This window comes from Odocoileus virginianus, chromosome 15 (assembly GCF_023699985.2).
Source record: "Odocoileus virginianus isolate 20LAN1187 ecotype Illinois chromosome 15, Ovbor_1.2, whole genome shotgun sequence".
Lineage (NCBI taxonomy): Eukaryota > Metazoa > Chordata > Mammalia > Artiodactyla > Cervidae > Odocoileus > Odocoileus virginianus.
The window spans coordinates 48,189,013-48,208,200 of NC_069688.1; the positions used below are offsets into that span (position 1 = coordinate 48,189,013).

Below are 19,188 nucleotides of genomic sequence, written 5' to 3' on the forward strand. Positions count from 1 at the left end.
CTCAGTCCGCTTCTGCCTTCTCATAAGGTCCCCAGGGGGTTCGTATGCACAGTAAGATTAGAGACAAGGAGTAAGGGGTGGGCCTGGTGGATCTTCTGGTCAGCTGTCCTTCCTGAAGTTCCTTCTGCTGGACTAGCTCTGCTGGCCTGGCCGCTCTCACAGCCACGGCACGTCTGTTTTCTGCAACAAGCCAGAAGCAAGAACAGAGCCTGCTCTCTGTGTGAAGGGAATGCCTTCCCTTCACCCCTGCATTAGGGAGGTTTAATAATAGGGCCATTGTGTACAAAACCAAACCATGTCTCTGTCTCCCCACTGTGTTACTTCTTGTCCCCAGGCGATCTATAAGATGGTTTCCTCTGTAATGAAAATGCCTGAAGATGAGTCGACCCCAGAGAAGAGGACAGAAAAGATCTTCCGCCAGATGGACACCAATAGAGATGGTAGGAGGCCACGGCCACTTTGCTTGATTTTGCTCAGAGTGGGGACTGCTGGAGGGTCTAGAGCATCCGGGCATGGAAATGCCACTCGAGGACAATTTATTGGCCATAGGATCTCGCTCAGGGTCCTTTGTGAAAATAGCTCTTGCTACATGCTCCCTGCATGGGGAGGATGGAGGAGGACCTAAGTGGTTCGCAGTAGGTTGGATCCTGCAGGCTAGCTAATCAGAAAGTGGGAAGGGGCTTGGTATCCACTCAGACCCTAGAAGCTTCCCTCCCAGCCGCCCAGGGGTTCCCTGCACATGCTCCAAAGTGTAGGGTTTCCCAGAACCAAGTGGGGCCCCTCAGCTTTTGAGGGGTTAGGTGGACAGCGGATTCCACCCCAAGGGAGCCACCCACAATTCAAACCCAACAAGGGGATGGCAAAGCAAACCAAAATGAAAGGAGAGATGTATTTCAAACTCAAAAACAGGGGACTTTCAGATGTTGGATTGCCAGCTAAAGTAGAGGTAAAATTAAATTTGATTTTTGGATATATAACAAATGATTTTTTTTTAGTATAAGTAGGCCCTATGCAATATTTGGAACATACTAAAAAATTATTGTTTATTTGAAATTGAAAGCTAACTGGGCTTCATGTATTTTATTTGCCAATTCTGGCAACCCTCTGTGTGTGTGTATGTGTGTGAATTGCTCAGTCGTGTCCGACTCATAGCAACCCCATGGATGGTAGCCCACCTGGCCCCTCTGTCCATGGAATTTTCCAGGCAAGAATACTGGAATGGGTAGCCATTCCCTTCTCCAGGGGATCTTCCCAACCCAGGGTTTGAACCCAGGTCTCCTGCATTGCAGGCAGATTCTTTACCATCTGAGCCACCAGGGAAGCCCCTCTGACAGCCCTACTTAGATGTAATACCTGGGTTTAAAGTTTTGACACAGACCCTGGCCCATAAAAGGCCCTGAGTCATCCACAGCTGTCATTTCCTGAGTGATCTATAGCAAGTCATCTCTTATTCCCGGCTTGCCTGTTCTGCTGGGCATCCCAGCAATTCTTGTCAAATATATGAGCAAAGTTACTCATATAGCCCTGATGAAGGCTTTGTGTCAGAGCAAGCCTCAATTTCTATACCTGTGCCTTCTGGGGCACCAGCAGCCTGAGAATCAGGTTTGCAGAGTACAAGCCAATCTGTCTGTTTGCTTGTTCCTTCACAAATGCCATTAATCCTGTTTCTTTGTGCGCCTTGATTCACAGTGAATAGTTCGTCTTGCAAAGACTAAACACACAGGATTCTTTTAATAGGATAGTAAAGGCCCTGACATTAAACTGCACATTTTCCTGATGTTCCAGGAGAGCACAGGAGGGCTTGTGTCCTGCCTGTGACCCGGCCTCCTCTTTAGAATAGGGGTGAAGGATGGGAGAAGATCCAGACATGCAGGATCAAATCCTCCCTGCCAGAAATGAGAGCTTCGGCCAGGGGACTTGGCCAGAGTGGGCTCACAGAGCCCCGACAGGGACTGCATTTCTCAAATGCATCTCATTGCTAAAAGCCCTGTGTTTCCTAATGGAAAGCCTTGATTAAGAAAAAGATGGGGAGGGGAAGTTAGAGCCAAACAGGGAGGCATTTATGACCCCTCCCCTCTGCAGGGGGTCCGACTCTGCCCATCCAGGAGACTTGGTGCTTCTGCTCTGGGCTTCTAGATCCAAAGGCTGGAGCCCCGGGGCAGAGGCCTCATCTAGAGTCTCCTGCGGTTAGATTCCTCCTGAAGAAGTTCTTTGCATCTAACACCGGGCCTGTAACTGGAAAAGTCTGGCCCCCTAGCAAGTTAGCTCCGAAGCCAATTCGGAAGCACGCAGGTTACTGAAGGAAGCAAGACTTCTCCGCTGAATGTAGGCTTCACTCCACCCCCACCCCCAGCCCCAGAAGTGGGGGAGGAGCTTTGCCTTCCCCTGACAGTATGACTGAGGAAACTTCTGGAAGGGAACTTAATACATACTCTAGCCTAGGTAGAAAGGAAAAGGACCTGGAATAGGAGTGGAGTCTCAGACAGCCAGTCTCCCTCCCGCAGTCCATCGGGGTAGGAGGAAAGAGCCCTGACTGAGGGGTCGTCTCTCTGCTGCCGAGCTCCCTCGCCCCGGGTGGGAAGGGCAGCCCTCCTCACACCTTGTCCAGAAGAACAAGGGACAGGAAGACCTGTCCCCCAGGTCGCTTCAGACCCGTCTGCTCACAGGCCAGCCTAGGTGTACCCGGGTGACCCGAAGGAGCCCGCGGGCCCAGTCCCCCGCGGGACGCACGGCAGGAACCCAGCTCACTCTCCGAAAGGCGCGAGCGCCATCTCTTCCGTGGACACGCTGGCCTGTAGCCGGAAGGGCCGCGAGGGCAGGGACCCCGTGGGGGACACGCAGCACCCGCCCAGCCCACCGCCGCCCGGAGCCAGGGCCGGGCACACAGTGAGCCCTCTGTAAGCCGCGTGCCGGGCTGTGCGGCGCTGAACGAACGACCCCCTGTCCCGGGTGGGGGACTCAGCTCGGAAAGACAGAAGGTGGGGCTCACGGCTGCTGTGAGACCCCGGGAAAGGGTGTGCTGCCGCCGCCGCCCCCGAGATGCATCGGGAAGACCCCGTTCGCGGGGCTGCCGTTGGCCAGCACTCACCAGTGCCCTTGCTTTTCAGGAAAACTCTCCCTGGAGGAGTTCATCCGAGGGGCCAAGAGCGACCCGTCCATCGTGCGCCTCCTGCAGTGCGACCCCAGCAGCGCCGGCCAGTTCTGAGCCCGGCGCCCCACCAGCCGTAGAGCTGCCTGTGTTCCCTTTGGGTTTTTTTTTTTTTTTTTTTCTTGGCCAAACAATATTGACAGTGATGCTGTTACCCCTGTGGTCGGATGCGCCTCCTTCCGTGCCGCCTTCAGCTTTGTCGTGGATGCTTCGTGGGAATGTCTAGACCCCCCGCGCTTGTGGAAGCATGGACAGCGCTGTCGTGCGCAGACTTTGGTGTTTGTTGTTCTGACGATTTTTCATTGTTATTATTATTATTATTATTATTTTTCCTTTGATTCGAAAGTCTGTGTTCTAAACTGAAGACTCGGGGAGGCGAGGGGGAAGGGAAAACAATCCAGTCCAGTGATTCTGTTGCAAACTCGAGGGGCCCGTTGGAAAAACAAAACTCGCCACCTGGGTCTGGAGTCATACAAGCCCTAGGGGTGGTGGCACCACTTGCTGGATTCCCCAGGGACTGAATCCTCTGGGGCCAGACTCTTAAAGGGACCTGGGGGAATCCTCTCAGAGGCCGACCCCACCCTCTTCCCAAATAGGCTGTAGTTTCTAAGCTGTGAACATTTCAAGGTAAATTCATAGAGAAGAAGAAAAAGATGGCTCAGCTATTTCTTGCCAGGTTTACACTAGTTGAGCTGAGTTACTTTGGAAATTGAATGCAAATGGCAACTTATATTCCAAAACCAGACCCATCTTGTTGCCTATTGTGATTTAAAAAAAAAAAAAAAAAAAGATTGCTGTATATAAAATATTGGGTATTGCAGACCAAATTAAGTGTTTTGCCTTGTTTAAATGAAATGCATGTTTAGTGAGCACTAATACAATCTTATTACAGAAGACTGTTTTTAGTAGCTTATTGTAAAGTAAGCCAGCTGTAATGAATGTCTGTGTCTTGTTTTAAAGTCATATCTGTCTTTGCACAAATGCACCCATCAGCAGGTATATTTTATATACTCCAGAAAAGTACAAAGTAACCATGACCAGGGCCCAACTTTGAGTGCTTTTCCAGTGGTACTGCCAAGGGAATAGAAGTGGGGCAGGTTTGAGTGGGATGTGTCAAGTGGAGCACCAGAAGGTTCATATTTATTAGAGATGTGGGTTTGCTCACCAGCCCAGCAGCTCACTGATGTAGTACTGGATTGGAGGTGTGCTTTTCTGAGCAGACCATGTTCTGTAGATTTTCCCACCCTCCCCCACCACAAATAGCATAAATTCTGGGGGTTTCCCAGTGCTTTAATCCACACGTATAGTTAGGAAGCCATAGCTGGAATGTTGACTTTTCCATGCCCCCAGTGAACCTTAAGAGAGTCAGAGGTTAGGCAGTCATCTGGGTCATCTTGAAGAAGGCATAAGCAACTGTCTGATTTCTAAGGCCCACTATAGATAATCCAAAAAATACTTTCCCCATTATTGTGTTCTCCAAAAAAAAAATTTCTATTTCCAGAAATGAAAACACAAATTTGAGTTGCTGTTTGGTCTGATGACCTTTGTATTGAAAGGTAAGAGTCAAAGTCGCTGGTCACAGGTAAGTCATATTTTCACAAGCAGTAGGCAAGGGAAAGCCCAAACACTCAAGGATGTAGATGAGGAGATCTTGCCCCAAGAGAAGGCAGACAGGTTCCCTGGGTTGCAGCCAAGCTACTTCCTACAGACCATGAACCGCACAAAGATAAACTTATAAGGGAAACGATGCTGAGCTTATTCTAACCTCCAGATTCCTGGGTATTACTCAATTCCATTTAAACTGATAGTAAAAGTCTGCATTTGTGTGGTGGACCAAAACGAACTAACTTTGCAAGGTGAAATTTTGAGACCTGGACTCAGTAAAATAATCCTCTTGCTCTGAGTGTCAGCTTTTTTTATAGTGGTTTTACACCTTGAGACTTGCGGAGTTCCTCCATTGGCCAGGTGGTAAAATCTGGTTTTGAAAACTAGGGAATTAACCTAGTGGCATGCACAATGGCATGGGGACCCAGCACCTCTACAGGTAATGTTCACGAGCTGCATCTCATTTTCTCCTGCTCTTGATTGAAGACCTAATTCCTCCTAATTCCTCCTTGATGGTGGAGTCAGTTAATGTTGGGGAAAGCCCACTTGGGCTCCGTCCTCAGTCATGACATCTTACTGAGCCAGTCTCACTGCTCGCTAGAGCCTAGAGCTGGGGTAAGAAGCAGGGGAGCATGTCTCCAGCTGTTAAAAAAAACAGAGCAGACAGACACAGGGCTGATCAATGCTGATATGCCCAGGATGGACGGAAAGTAGTCCTCGTCCTGGCCTGCCATTGACCCTGACTGTGTTTTCTTGAGGGTTGTTTTTCTCATTCTTCGCCTTCCCAGGCAGGCCTTTGTATATCTGATCCAATGCACTGTGTGGCCAAGGGACTCAGCAGCACCCAGAAGGCTGAATGCCTAAAAGCTTATGTCACTCCTGAGCTGGGCTGTTCATTGTCATTGCTGTGTTGAGGGACCTCTGGAAATGGGAGTCTGTTCTGTCTGAAAGCAGCTCCGCCTGTGATGCTCAAGGGACTGGAATAAAGTTGCTTACGACTTGAAGGATGATACAGACTGGTCGACTGTTCATACCCTTGTTTAGGGTTGGGAAGGGGTGCTGAGGGTGCAGTCCCATCCCACTGATACACCCTGGGGGCACTTTCCACAGGGGAATTTAATAATACAGATCTATATCTATATTTATACCTATATATCGATATATTTATGAATCCTTTCCTATGGAGTGTGTCCTGCATCAGTTGACTGTGGGTCACTCTAGCTTGGCATTCAAGCATGTTGATTGTATAATATGATTGTCTGGGACCTGAGCTTTCTGTGCCTAAACTGCTGCTCCAGCTGAATCTGTGCCTGAGTGAGGGCCCAGATGCTGTGTTGGCTTCCTTCTGGGTATGGTTTCAGCCCTGGAGGCACAAGGAAACAGGGTTTGTGAAAGAGGGATGAGAGGGTCTGTGGGCCCAAAGCATTGTCCAAGAGTATCCTTGATCTATGGCTTCTTTACTTCCATCCACTCATGGCCTTCACTTTCTTCTCACCTCTTCTCCTTCCTCACGACTGACCAGAGCTATAAACTCTAGTCTCAACATTAGGTGCAATGGAAGGAGAAACGGAGGCACTTTCCTCTTCAGTGGGAAATTAGCATCCTCCCCTCCCCTCCCTGGACCTCACAGTCTGGAGAAGAATCTATGGAAAAGATGACATGATACAGAACCCACAGCCTCAAAGCCAATTCCAATCAAGGTGTTATTGCTGTCACTGTCTCTGCCTCCAGCACAGGGGTCATGAATGTAGGAAAAAGAGGCTGAAAGTCAGCTGTAGTAGACGTCTCATAGGCCAGCCAGACCTCATGCTGGAGTGAGTTGGCCTGGAGGGGAGTCCTTTTGTACCTGTTTCTCTCTATGGTTCAGCAGTGGCCCTGAAGCCTATGAGGACTGAACATGAGAAACGCCATGTCATTCGTGGCAGTGATGGCGAGCAGGTGGCTGGGACCCTCCAACCTGATCAGGAGTCTTCACTCCCACACCTGTTAGAAATTAACTGGTTAATTTCCAGCAAATTTTCAAGCCTGAGACTCCTGTCTTCAGGGTACTGTCTCAACACCCCAACCCAACCCTGGACTCCCTGACAGTCTAATTCAGGTGTGGGGAGGGGGCCACCGGCCAGGTGAGGAGGAGTCTGTATGTTCCCTCAGTCAAGGTAAGGGGAAATCACGAGTGCTTTCTTTAGGAAAAATGGAGATGCTTCAACAAGCCTCTCATCTTTGTCAGGTGTATGCTTGCATTCTCCTGAAATATTCTGGTTTTTCAGGTGGCTGAAGAAACAAGAGAAAGAATGTTGTATTTGCCAAGACAGCAGACTATCAGTCAAATTCACCTACAATAGAAAGATTATTATAGAGTGAAAAGGTTTCCAAGCCAAGAGCCAATGATATATTTTATATCTAACCAGTGATACATGCATTGCAGATTTCTCTATACTTGAATGATGACCATGTGTCCAGGACTTAGGTCCTGGGCACTTGCTGCCCTGGCTGCTAATATGCCATTGATTCTCACACACAGGAGTGCAGACACTTGAGTGGGCAGACTTCCCAAAGTGAAGTTAGAGTCTGGTGACCTCTCATCACATTGTGAAAGTCTAAGGGTAAGAGGGGCTTGTATGCCCTGGGACTGGGGTGACTGCCGAGCCCTGCCTCTCTCAGAGTGAACCAATGTCCTGGCACTGATGATGCCAGGCTGTCATCACTTGGTATATCATGGTCTTTGAGGATGGACTGCATCTAACCTGCCTCTCCATCCCCAGCACCAGGCACAGTGCCTGGCCCATGGTAACTGAGCTGAGTTGGTATAGAGATGAAGATGAGGGCAAGTTCCGGTCCTGGACCCTGAGGTCCTGATAGTTGGTCATCTTCACCCACCCAGAGTCCCAGTACAGGGAGGTGAGGGGTGGGATGGCACATGTGGGGGGCCAAGTTCACAGCAGGACCGGAGCTGCCATGAGTCCAGGGAGGACTGCCTCCGGAGAGGAGGCGAGACTAGTGAATGCCCAGGAGGACCTCCTTGGGCAGGAGTGGGGGTGGGGGCAGCACATTCAGACCTCCTACCGATACTGGGGAACACAGATCATGGCAAAGGGGCCTTTGGCCCATTTCCTGATCCATGATCTCCCCAGAAGCCTCCTCAACAAGCACTTCTCCCAGCCTCCTCATTAACGCCCACTGGTCCAGGAATGGAGGCTGCCAAGGATGCAAACAGGGTTGAAGTTGGTCAGAGAAAGCTTTCCCAAGGTGGATTTTTAGCCAAGATTTGAAAGCTGTGGACATAGATGAGAAGGTGAGATGTGGAAGAACACAGAAGCCGCTACTTGTTTGGAACAGAGAGGCTCTTGGGAGATAATCATGGAGGACAGCTGAAGGAGTGGGTGGGTGGTCACTGAGGAAATGCCAAGAAACACTGGGATTTGAGCTGGCGGATACTAGCGAGGCTGTGGCTTCCAGGGCAAGAGACTGTCGTGACGAACTTGGTGTTTCAGCCACATGGTTTTAGCATCTGTGAAAAGGTGGGTGAAGATGAACTAAAGGACATGAAAGGCTCTTGTAATTAGTGGAGAGTGAGGAAGACGAACGTGGATGGACAGAGCTTACTCCCTACCCCAAGGAACTGGAAGAATAGCCATCCTGGTGGCCTTTTGTGGTCACACTGGAGGCCTGGTGATGTCTTCAGCCTCTTCTCACTTAACCTTGGGGTGGAGGCACAATGGGGCAACCGGAAGAGGAAACGCCTGCTGTGTTGGAGCCCAGGACCTGAGGAGTCCACGGGGAGCCCAGAACCTTCCCAGCACACAGAGGCTTCCTCCCAATCAGCCAGAGGGCCCCAACACCCACCTCACAGAAAACATGGGACACTTGAAGTTTACTCTTACATTATGAATATTTATTTTTTTCTTCTTAAAAATGTACAAAAAATAAAATAACTGTATTTATAGATTCCCCCTCTCCCATTTACAAAACTATTAAGTTACATTTGCCTTTAAAAAAAAAAAAACATGAGCACAAATTGTCCATCTAGCAATCTCCTTTGCTTGTCTTTGAGAAAGGGCTGTTCATAGAATTTGGCACAAACCTCCTGCTTCTGTTGCATTTTCATAATTTTAAATAAGAAGGAAAATAAACGTTTGATTCAGTTCATGCTTATTAAGTTTCTAGGCTGGGACATGTCTTAGTCTTTTAGGATCCAATTCCAAGATGACATCTGACTGCATTTTTTGTTGGACCCAATTTCCCAGAAAGTCTAAGCATTTGGGGTAAGTTTAAGAAAAATACTTGTTGCATATGTCCCTCATCTTACATGGAATTTTTAAAGCTTATTTATTTGAGTCTGATTAAGAAACAAAAAAAAAAAAAAAAGAGGAGGCAAGTTTTCCCATTTCTCTGGAGTGTTTTTTTTTTTCCCCTTGGACAATTTTGCTCATCAAAGCTCTGCTCATACACAGTGAAGGCCACATCGAAGCGAGGCCACGGGCACGCTGAGAATGCAGAGAGGATGCAGTAAGACGGGGACAGGTTGGATGGGAGGGCACACTCTGCCACCGTTTGCTGGCACTGACCGCGTATGCTTTGTCCTGGCAGTGGCCACCACAATGATTGCCCAGGGCCCTGGGACAAAGGCAAAAGTATCTTGGATTCATCTTCTGCCTAGGGCAGGACCAGAAACATTTTGCTCACAGAGACTGGGGAGAGAAGGTCAGGTAATTCATGTCCGATTGAAGAGTTTCTCTTTTCCTACCCTGGAGTCCTATGCCCTGGCCCGACAGTAGTCACCGTTCTGCCTGCCCATCATGTCTGAAATCACCCGTTAGGCAGGGAGCGTGGTGGCACATTGTACATCACGCATTTCCAATACCGAGTCCCATTAGTACCACATGCTGGTCCAGGATGTGACAGTCACAGAGTGGAGGAGGAGGGGACAGACTGGAGCAGAGCTAAATCCAGGATGCGACCTTTGGCACCGCAGGGAGGGGTAACGCGTCCAGAAGACACACAGAAAGGTGCCCCCTCACGACACCCAGAGATCTTCCTGGGCACGCACCTTCCCTCCAGCCCATTCGAATCCTCTGCAGCCTCGAGGACAGAGGGCTGGGCTGCAAGCAGCCCTTCCGTCCTGCTCTGGGCCTCGGGGGCAGATGGGGCTGGAGGCAGGGAGCCCTTGGAGAGAAAGCCCCCAGGGAAGACATCAAAGTGCTTTACAAACAAATCTGGACCCTTCCATAGAACCTGCCCTAGATCTAGGACCTCCTAGGGAGTGCGGCTACCAGAAACCTAGTGCTTCAGCCCACAAGGCTGAACACGAGCCCCTAGACCGTGTACCTGTCCCCTCAAAGAGAACTGTGGCCTGGATGGTTCATGATGTTGCAACTGTTTGGGGAAGCATTTCACCTCCTCTTCATCTGCCAGGATACCCGGTAGGAGGACAAGCCTTCTCTTTCCATCTTCCAGATGCTGGTTTCAGAAGCGCCAGGGCTCCTGGGGTCTTCTTGCTCCGCAACCCCATCCAGCATCCAGCAGCCCAGCCTGCCCGAGCCGGCTGAGCCCCAGGAGGCAGCCCACGCCTAGCGGTCCAGAGCTGAGCCGTTGGCACCACTCTCAGGACTGCACTTGGGCCTCCAGGGAGCCACTTGAGATGAGGACGTGCTTGTAAACTGTGAGACACTGCAGAGTGGCCGGATCCTCACGAAGCCCAGGAGTTCTGCAGCAGACCCAGTGACGGAACCCTGATGGCAAGTCCCTGCGGCCTCTCCAGAAAGTTCAGGCGGCCCCGACACCAAAGCTGGAGGAGCTGGGACCTCCACAGACAGTTCAGATGGAGAGTCAGGCGAAGCTCATCGCCATGAGACAAACTCTGGGCCTCCGGGGCAGGTAGTGCCATAGAGAGGGAACGGGGCGGTGGGGGGGGCCTCAGGCGTGCCCACGGGGGCAACCATCTTGGCACCCACTGCCCGACACCCTGAAGGCCGTGTCCCTTGTCCAGCATGTCTCCTGAACAGCACGGAGGCAGAAACCTCTTGGAGAAAGCGGGGTCTCCAGGTATGCGCCTCCCCCAGGCCTGCGGCAGTAAACATGCCCACATACCACAGATAAAATATATTATTGCGATATTATAAACACTATGTACATGATAGCCAGGCACACTTCCAGGGTTACTTACTAATTACACGGTGGCCGAATGTCTTCCTGTACACGGCCTGGTGGCCTGGTGGGAACCCCTGGGGGTGCCCGCCATTGACCTTCCACAGAGCAGACCGAAGGCTTCTGACCAGGAAGGAGTGTCCACCTTTCCCCACACCTCGGACGAAGGAAGCGGCTCACTCTGTCCAGCCGCTCAGGAGACGTCGGGGGTGAGATGGCAGGAGGGAGCTCCCTCAGGCTCTTCAGGATCAACGGACTGAAAGGGAAAGCTCCGGCCCTTGTCAGCTGGAGCCAGCAGTGACCTGCAGAGTCCTGGCGGGTCCTGGGCCCCAGGCTCCGGAAAAAAGGTGGACAATAAATAAGGATGTGACAGGCTCAAGGCCCCGTCCCGAGGGGCCTGGGCCGCGGCTCCAGGGCAGGAACCGGTGGGTGGCCCAAACGCAGGGATCCCAGCACGGGTCTTAGGGCCTCATCCCGCTTCCCAGCGCAGTCGTGTAACAGCAGTCGTCGGATGGGTGAGGTGGGTCTGCGGGTCCTGGGGGCCGGGGCCTCTGACATCCCCGGGGAAGGAAGGCCCTGAGGGCTGTAGCCCAGAGTGGGGCTCAGATTTCCATGAGTGTGATCTTGAAGCCTTCCACCATGCTCTCCATGTTGAGGATGAAGGTGTCCTCATTCGAGTAGTGCTCAATGATGTTGTCATCCATATTCACCAGGATGCTGCAGGGGTGAGTGCAGGGGGGGGACAAAGATGCCATGACCGAGGTGCTCAGTGAAGGGCAGGCTCCAGGATGGGGGTTCCCTCAGCCATTCTTTCACAAGGGAGGCTAGGGAGGTGGGTGGGGGGTGGAAGGGAGAGGAGACAGGCAGGGAGAGAGGCCCTCACTGTATTTCTTTCCCCAGACATCAGTTAGAGGGAAGCAAAACCTTGATTTCTCAGAACTAACTTCTTATGAGCCAGGATATCAGAGATCATTCAACCCAAACCTTTGGCTCTCTAGACTGGTAAACTGAAGCCCAGAAAAAGTTAACAGAGCCTGAAATCACAGAGCTAACTATTGACAGAGACTGGATCTAACCATATTGCCTCTTGAAAACACCTTTTTAAAAAGTCCTCTGCACTTACAAGAGGAAAATAAACCAGAGCTGTGGCTACCCTTCCTCGAGCATGGAGTCTGTTCAGCAAACCTGTGTTCAGTCCTCAGGGCAACTTTGGAGGCAGGTGCGAGCACCACCACGTTGCTATTGAGTAGCCTGAATTCAGCAAGGTTAGATCGTGTCCCCAGGCTCACTCAGTCATTTCAAGGCTGAGCTCGGTTTGGGTACTAGCTTTGCCTCACTCTAAATTCGTACTCTATCACATGTAACTTAGTCCTTTGTTAACCATCTGAGTTGGGTCACGTTTTAAGAAAACCAACAACTTCCAGGGCCCGTCCATGAGACAAGTCCTTGAGCCCATCCCCTTCTTTGAAGTCAGACAGACCTTCGTTTGAGAAGTGACTATCATTTTACAGCTATGTGTCATCAGGCAAGTTGTTTAGCCTTTCAGAGTCTTGGTTTATTCTTCCACAAAAATAAGAATAACAACCCTGCTTTAGAGGGTTGTGGTTAGGATTAAAGTATTTAGCCCAGGGCCTGACACCGGACCCTGTGGAAGTGAAATGCTACCATCGGCATGCACATCAGCACTCAGGGCTTCTGCTCAGCATGAGACCCTGAGACACCACTCAGATCTCACCATCAAAGGAATACTCTGAGCCTCTTGCACTGACTTTGGAAAGAACATGCATTTTAGTGAGCTTTCAACCAGGGCTCAAATGGAAAGGGTTTCCCGCTTTACTCCAAATTAACTGAGAAACCCCATCACTTGGAAGTCCCCAATATCCCAGATCATCAATTTCTTCTATGAAAAAGGCTCAGAGAAGAGTTTAAAGATAAACTTTCTGCTTTTTGTAAGAAAATGGCTCCAGAAGCTGACTCAGTGGAGACCCTTTTCCAGCAATAAATTCTCTTTCAAGGACACTATGCTTACAGCTTCATTCACAGGAGGCCCTGAGAGGGCTGGAGGCAGCAGACAGTAGAATGTGCAAGCTAAATACTTGGGCTTTGGGGCCACGGAAGTCTACTTGGGTTAAATCTGCATTTCACTTACTGAACACGAGACTTTGGGCAAAATGTTTAGCCTCCATCTGGCTCGATTTCCTTGGTAGTAAATTAGGGATAAGAATCTACCTCACTGAGTGATGAAGAATAATAGAACTATGCGCATAACGCACTTAGCAGGGGACCCAGAACCTACCGAAGACCAGATAAATGAAAGCTATTGTTCTTAACACTGAGAACAAGAAGGTCCAGTAATCACTTCGATCATTCTGTTAATAATGACCCCAGAAGAATCCTTGGTGTCCCAAATCCTTTGTATTCCTACTGTGCTGCCCTGAGACCAAGCCTAAGAGCAGCACTTGAGTCCCAACAAACTTGGCTCTCTGCCCAAGGGCGACATTGCCACTGTCCCCACTTCCAGACCCCTCTATTCTACCCACTAATCCTGTCATGGAGGGGGACATCTCAGCTGATACCATGACAATGCACTCTCACCCCTTCTCTTTCTCTCATTAAAGATCTTCAAAATGCATGGCGCGGGTAAGCTGCTCAGCACTCCTTCGGGAAGATGACATACAATTTTTATAAAAGGCGGACAACAGAACTAACAAGAGCTGGGCGCCGTCTTGTTTTCACAAAGGCACTGTGTAGACATTCTGATTTGGAAGTCAATTGAAATTCGGTTTCTTTCTTACCCTTTTTTGCTTTTCTTGTAAAGCTTTGCTATCTTCTCCACGGGCAGCCCATATTTCTCAGAGATCTGCAACCAGTAACAAAAAGGCAGATGAGTGTGGAAGGGGAACCAAGCAGAGGCGAAAGAGAAAGTTCCAATGTCATTGTCCGGAAGATGTTCCTGGGTGCCAGTGGCCTTCACTCACGAGTCAAGCTTTCAGAAAGACTCATTTGCAAGGCTCTCCCTTTGGACACACCATAAATCAATCAGCAAAAGATTCAGTCACACGAGAATCTGATCTATGATAAAGGTGTCATTTCAGATCAGTCAGAAAAAGATGGACTGTAGTTATGATGTTGGATTAAATAGATAGAAAAAAATTAACAAGTTATGCTGGATCCTTTCTCCACTCTTTCCATCAGAATAAACATCATCAAAGATTTACATGTGAAAGATGAAACCATGCAAGAAGAAAGCATGAATCAATTCTTTGTATGGATTTTATAGATACAGATATTAATTATGGATATTAAAGATAAGGATGATCTTTCCAAGCAAGTATGAAACCTAAAGAAAAAAGGCCAAAATGTTGCTAAAATAGCATAAAATTTAAAATACCAGTATAGCAAAAACTACCATAAAAAGTTGAGGACAGACAATACACTGGGAAACACTTCCGTGGGCAAAACAAATGACAGATATGGTACTAACTTCCTTAAGTTAGAAAGAACATCTATGGGGGCTCTCCTGATGGTCCAGTGGCTAAGACTCCATATTCCCAATGCAGGGGGCCCAGGTTCAATCCCTGATTGGGGAACTAGATCCAAATGCAGCAACTAAGACCTGGTGCAGTCAAATAAATAAATAAAAATATATATTATTAAAAAAAAAGAAAGAAAGAAAGAACATCTATGAATACAAAAAAAAGGTTAGGGCTTCCCTGGTGGCTCAGTGGGAAAGTCTGCTTGCCAATGCAGGAGACACAGGTTTCATCTCCGATCTGGGAAGATTCCATATGCCACAGAGCAACTAAGCCAGTGACCCACAGCTATGGAGCCTGTGCTGTAAAGTCCAGGAACCACAAGTACTGAGCCCATGAGCCGCAACTACTGAAGTTTGAGCGCCCTAGAGCCTGTGCCCCGAAACAAAGGAAGTCACTGCGATGAGAAGCCGGCGCACTACAAGAGTAGGCTCCCCTGTCACTGCACCTGGAGAAAAGCCCGTGCATCAATGAAGACTGAGCACAGCCAAAAATAAATAAATAAAAGACTAGTGTGCTCACTTTAGGGCTTCCCAGGTGGCGCTAGCGGTGTAAAAAAAAAAAAAAAAACCCCGCCTGCCAATGCAGGAGACACAAGAGACTCAGGTTCGATCCCTGGGTTGGGAAGATCCCCTGCAGGAGAAGTTGGCAACCCACTCCAGTATTCTTGACTAGAGAATCCCCATGGACAGAGGAGCCTGGCGGGCTACAGTCCATGGGGTCCAAAGAGTTGGACACGACTGAGCGACTGAGCACACAGCATATGAGCTCACTTTGGCACCACTTACACTAAAATTGTGGAGAAGGAAATGGCAACCCGCTCCAGTATTCTTGCCTGGAGAATCTCATGGACAGAGGAGCCTGGCGGGCTACAGTCTGGGTTCTCAAGAGTAGGACACGACTTAGCAACTAAACCACCACCACACTAAAACTGATACAGAAAAGATGAACACGGCCCCTGCACAAGGATGATACGCAGGCTCCTGAGTCAGTCCATATTCTTTAATACAAATGAATTTATTTGCAAGACAGAAACAGGCTCCAAGACACAGAAAACAAACAGATGGCTAACAGAGGAAGGGGGGAGGGGAGAGGGAGGGATAAATTAGGAGTCTAGGATTAACAAATATATATAAAATAAACAATAGGACATACTGTATAGCACAGGAAACTATATTCAATACATCTTATAACAACTTATAGTGGAAAATAAGCTGAACACATATATATCTGAACCACTTTACTGTACACCTAAAACAAACACAATATCGTAAATCAATCATACTTCAATTAAAAAAAAAGACAATTCAGTGAAAAAAGGAAGAAAACAACATAAAGAAGTAATTTCAGAAAAATGCAATAGGACAATACACAAATGAAAAAATGCACCATCGCACTAATAACTTAAAAATTCAAATTAAAGCAACCAGAGGATACTATCTTTAATTTATAAGGGCAACAAAAACAGAAAGCTTGATAATACAGTGACAGCCAGAGGATAAGAAACAGCAACTCTCCTAGTCCATAAACAGGAGAGCAGCAAGCTCGACCTTTCTGGAGGGAAGTTTGGCAGAAGACATTGAAATTTAAAAGGCATATATCTCTTGACCCAAATAGTCCACATCTAGTAATGTGATCTACAGAAATACAGTCAGATGTATGTAAGTACGTACATCTTGAAAGTATCACTGTTCATAACACAGAAAACAACCATTAAGCACACTTTGATATTTGCTCAGTTAAAAACCATGAAGTCATATAATCATTTAAAGAAATGCACAATGCCTATATGAAAAAAAAAAAGTCCTTAACATATGAAGTTCAGTTCAGTCACTCAGTCGTGTCCGACTCTTTGCGACCCCATGAAAACATATTAAGTGAAAAAACACAAATAGAAAAACAGTGTATATTGTGAGATCCGGCTTGTATATTTTAAAAAATATATATGTAAGTAAATGGGCTTCCCGGGTGGCGCTAGTGGTAAAGAATCCACCTGCCAATGCAGGAAACATAAGAGACACGGGTTTGATCCCTGGGTCAGGAAGATCCCCTGGAGAAGGGCATGGCAATCCACTCCAGTATTCTTGCCTGGAGAATCCCATGGACAGAGAAGTGTGGAGGGCTGCAGTCCATAGGGCTGCAGAGTCAGACCCGACTGAAGTGACTTAGCACGCATGCACGCATGTAAATAAATAGAAAATATTTGAAAGACCCATCAATCTATTAACAGTGGCTACCCTGGAAAAATGGACATAAACAAGGAGATTATTTTTCTTTTCACTTTGCATAATTCTGTACTGTTTACTTTTACAGTGACTTATTTTCATAAATGTAAAGCAATATAACAGTAGTTTGGAGATGCGTTCTGGAGAGTTCTCGAAATACTTTCTTTCTCCCAAATCCAATCCACCCACCTCTTGTGAGTCCAGTGGCTGGCGCAGTGCACAAACAGCTGGGCTGGTGAGGTTTGAGACTCTGACTACCGGTGGTCTAGCCGGGCCCGGGGAAAGAGCCCGCATAGCTCCGGGGAAAAGGTGGGATAGCTTTGTCCCCTGGGAAGAGCTTATTCTCCAGAGAACCATAGATTCCCACCTGTCCATCCCTCATACTACATAGGAAGACCTTCCCCACCTCTCCCCCAAGCCCCAAAGGAGCAGAACAGCTGGGCCGAGGGCTGAGACAGCAAAGGGAGACTGGGAAACAAACAGCCTGCCTGTCACCCACCACCGCTCCGTCACTGATGGGACTGCCCCATGGCCGCCCTGGAGCCCAAACGAGCCCAGCACATAAAAGAACCTGGCCTGTGGGGTAGCAAAGAAAATGTACAGAGCTTGTGTGGAAGGTATCCATGTGACAGAACACAAAAGAGCACTTAGGAAGATTGTTGTCCAGCACACACACACACACACATGCAAAATCCTGATCTAAAATACGACTGAACTAAAAGATCCGCAAGTTCAGTAAATGAGTTGAAGGCTAGGTGGTTGATCCAGCAAACCAATTGAGTTAGGAAAGTTCAATCAGGAACCCCATTTCAAGTGCAAAGCAAAGACACATGGCATAGACAGAAATCAGGAAGGGAATAAAAGGAGAGAGAGAGGGAGGGAGATGTGAAAAATAGAGGCAACCATACCAGATGTAAGGAAATTCCCTAGGGGCTCAGATGATAAACAATCTGCCTGCAGGCTCAATCCCTGGGTCAAGAAGATCCCCTGGAGAGGGGAATAGCTACCCACTCCAGTATTCTTGCCTGGAGAATTCCATGAACAGAGGAGTGTGGTAGGCTACGGTCTATGGGATTGCAAAGAGTCAGACATGGCTGAAAAACTAACACTTTCAAACTTTCAAAGTCTCAGGCAGAGAAAAAGGAGCAAATGGAGAAGAGAAAACAATTAAATAATAGAAGACCACATTTTTAGACAGGAGAGGTATCCTGAATCCCAGAAGGGATCAGTGAGAAAATAGCCATGCATCTGGCCATTCTGAAAAGTGCCAGATCTCCAAAGGTAAGAATAAAAATAAAACATCCTGGAATCTCCCAGACAGAAAGTATAAGTTATTAACATTAATACTAATACTAAAAAAGAAAAGAAAAGGAATGAACCTTCGACAAAGGAGGCAAGGATATACAATGGAAAAAAGATAACCTCTTTAACAAGTGGTGCTGGGAAAACTGGTCAACCACCTGTAAAAGAATGAAACTAGAACACTTTCTAACACCATACACAAAAATAAACTCAAAATGGATTAAAGATCTAAATGTAAGACCAGAAACTATAAAACTCCTAGAGGAGAACATAGGCAAAACACTCTCCGACATAAATCACAGCAGGATCCTCTATGACCCACATCCCAGAATTTTAGAAATAAAAGCAAAAATAAACAAATGGGACCTAATGAAACTTAAAAGCTTTTGCACAACAAAGGAAACTATAAGCAAGGTGAAAAGACAGCCCTCAGATTGGGAGAAAATAATAGCAAACGAAGCAACAGACAAAGGATTAATCTCAAAAATATACAAGCAACTCCTCCAGCTCAACTCCAGAAAAATAAATGACCCAATCAAAAAATGGGCCAAAGAACTCAACAGACATTTCTCCAAGGAAGACATACAGATGGCTAACAAACACATGAAAAGATGCTCAACATCACTCATTATCAGAGAAATGCAAATCAAAACCACAGTGAGGTACCATTATACGCCAGTCAGGATGGCTGCTATCCAAAAGTCTACAAGCAATAAATGCTGGAAAGGGTGTGGAGAAAAGGGAACCCTCTTACACTGTTGGTGGGAATGCAAATTAGTACAGCCACTATGGAAAACAGTGTGGAGATTTCTTAAAAAGCTGGAGATAGAAGTGCCATATGACCCAGCAATCCCACTTCTGGGCATACACACCAAGGAAACCAGATCTGAAAGAGACACGTGCACCCCAATGTTCATCGCAGCACTGTTTATAATAGCCACGACATGGAAGCAACCCAGATGCCCATCAGCGGACGAATGGATGAGGAAGCTGTGGTACATATACACCATGGCTTCAGTCTTATCTGCAAAATTGGGAACCAAAGTGGAACAACCACTACAGACTACTGAAAAAAGGGGTGTCAGCCTACAAATTCTGTACACTGACAAGCTCTTCCTCAATACTCAGGTTAAAGAATGGCATTTAACAAATGCATTTCATTCAAAAAATCCCATTTGAAGAAAATACTCATAAAAGATCTCTAGCTGAACAGAATATACAAAAGAACAAA

The 19,188-nt window shown here is 47.8% G+C and overlaps 2 protein-coding genes and 1 non-coding gene across 6 annotated transcripts in view; 2 read left to right on the forward strand and 1 right to left on the reverse strand.

Moving 5' to 3' along the window:
• Window positions 1–5,763, forward strand: part of NCALD (neurocalcin delta) — an 88,618-nt gene extending 82,855 nt beyond the window's left edge. For both annotated transcript variants that reach the window (XM_020874434.2, XM_020874438.2), the window contains exons 3-4: window positions 335–440; window positions 3,108–5,763. In XM_020874434.2, the coding sequence (XP_020730093.1) occupies window positions 335–440; window positions 3,108–3,205 (204 nt within the window). In that variant the 3' untranslated portion in view covers window positions 3,206–5,763. The remainder of the gene's footprint in view (window positions 1–334; window positions 441–3,107) is intronic.
• Window positions 5,764–8,623: 2,860 nt separating this feature from the next.
• The window catches only part of GRHL2 (grainyhead like transcription factor 2), a 169,980-nt gene continuing 159,415 nt past the window's right edge, over window positions 8,624–19,188 (reverse strand). For all 3 annotated transcript variants that reach the window (XM_020874442.2, XM_020874441.2, XM_020874443.2), the window contains exons 15-16: window positions 13,693–13,757; window positions 8,624–11,614 (exon numbers count right to left, since the gene is read on the reverse strand). In XM_020874442.2, the coding sequence (XP_020730101.1) occupies window positions 11,500–11,614; window positions 13,693–13,757 (180 nt within the window). In that variant the 3' untranslated portion in view covers window positions 8,624–11,499. The remainder of the gene's footprint in view (window positions 11,615–13,692; window positions 13,758–19,188) is intronic.
• LOC139038565 (U6 spliceosomal RNA) lies at window positions 15,332–15,433 on the forward strand. Its single transcript, XR_011491605.1, has one exon. It is a non-coding gene; the product is annotated as a U6 spliceosomal RNA (small nuclear RNA).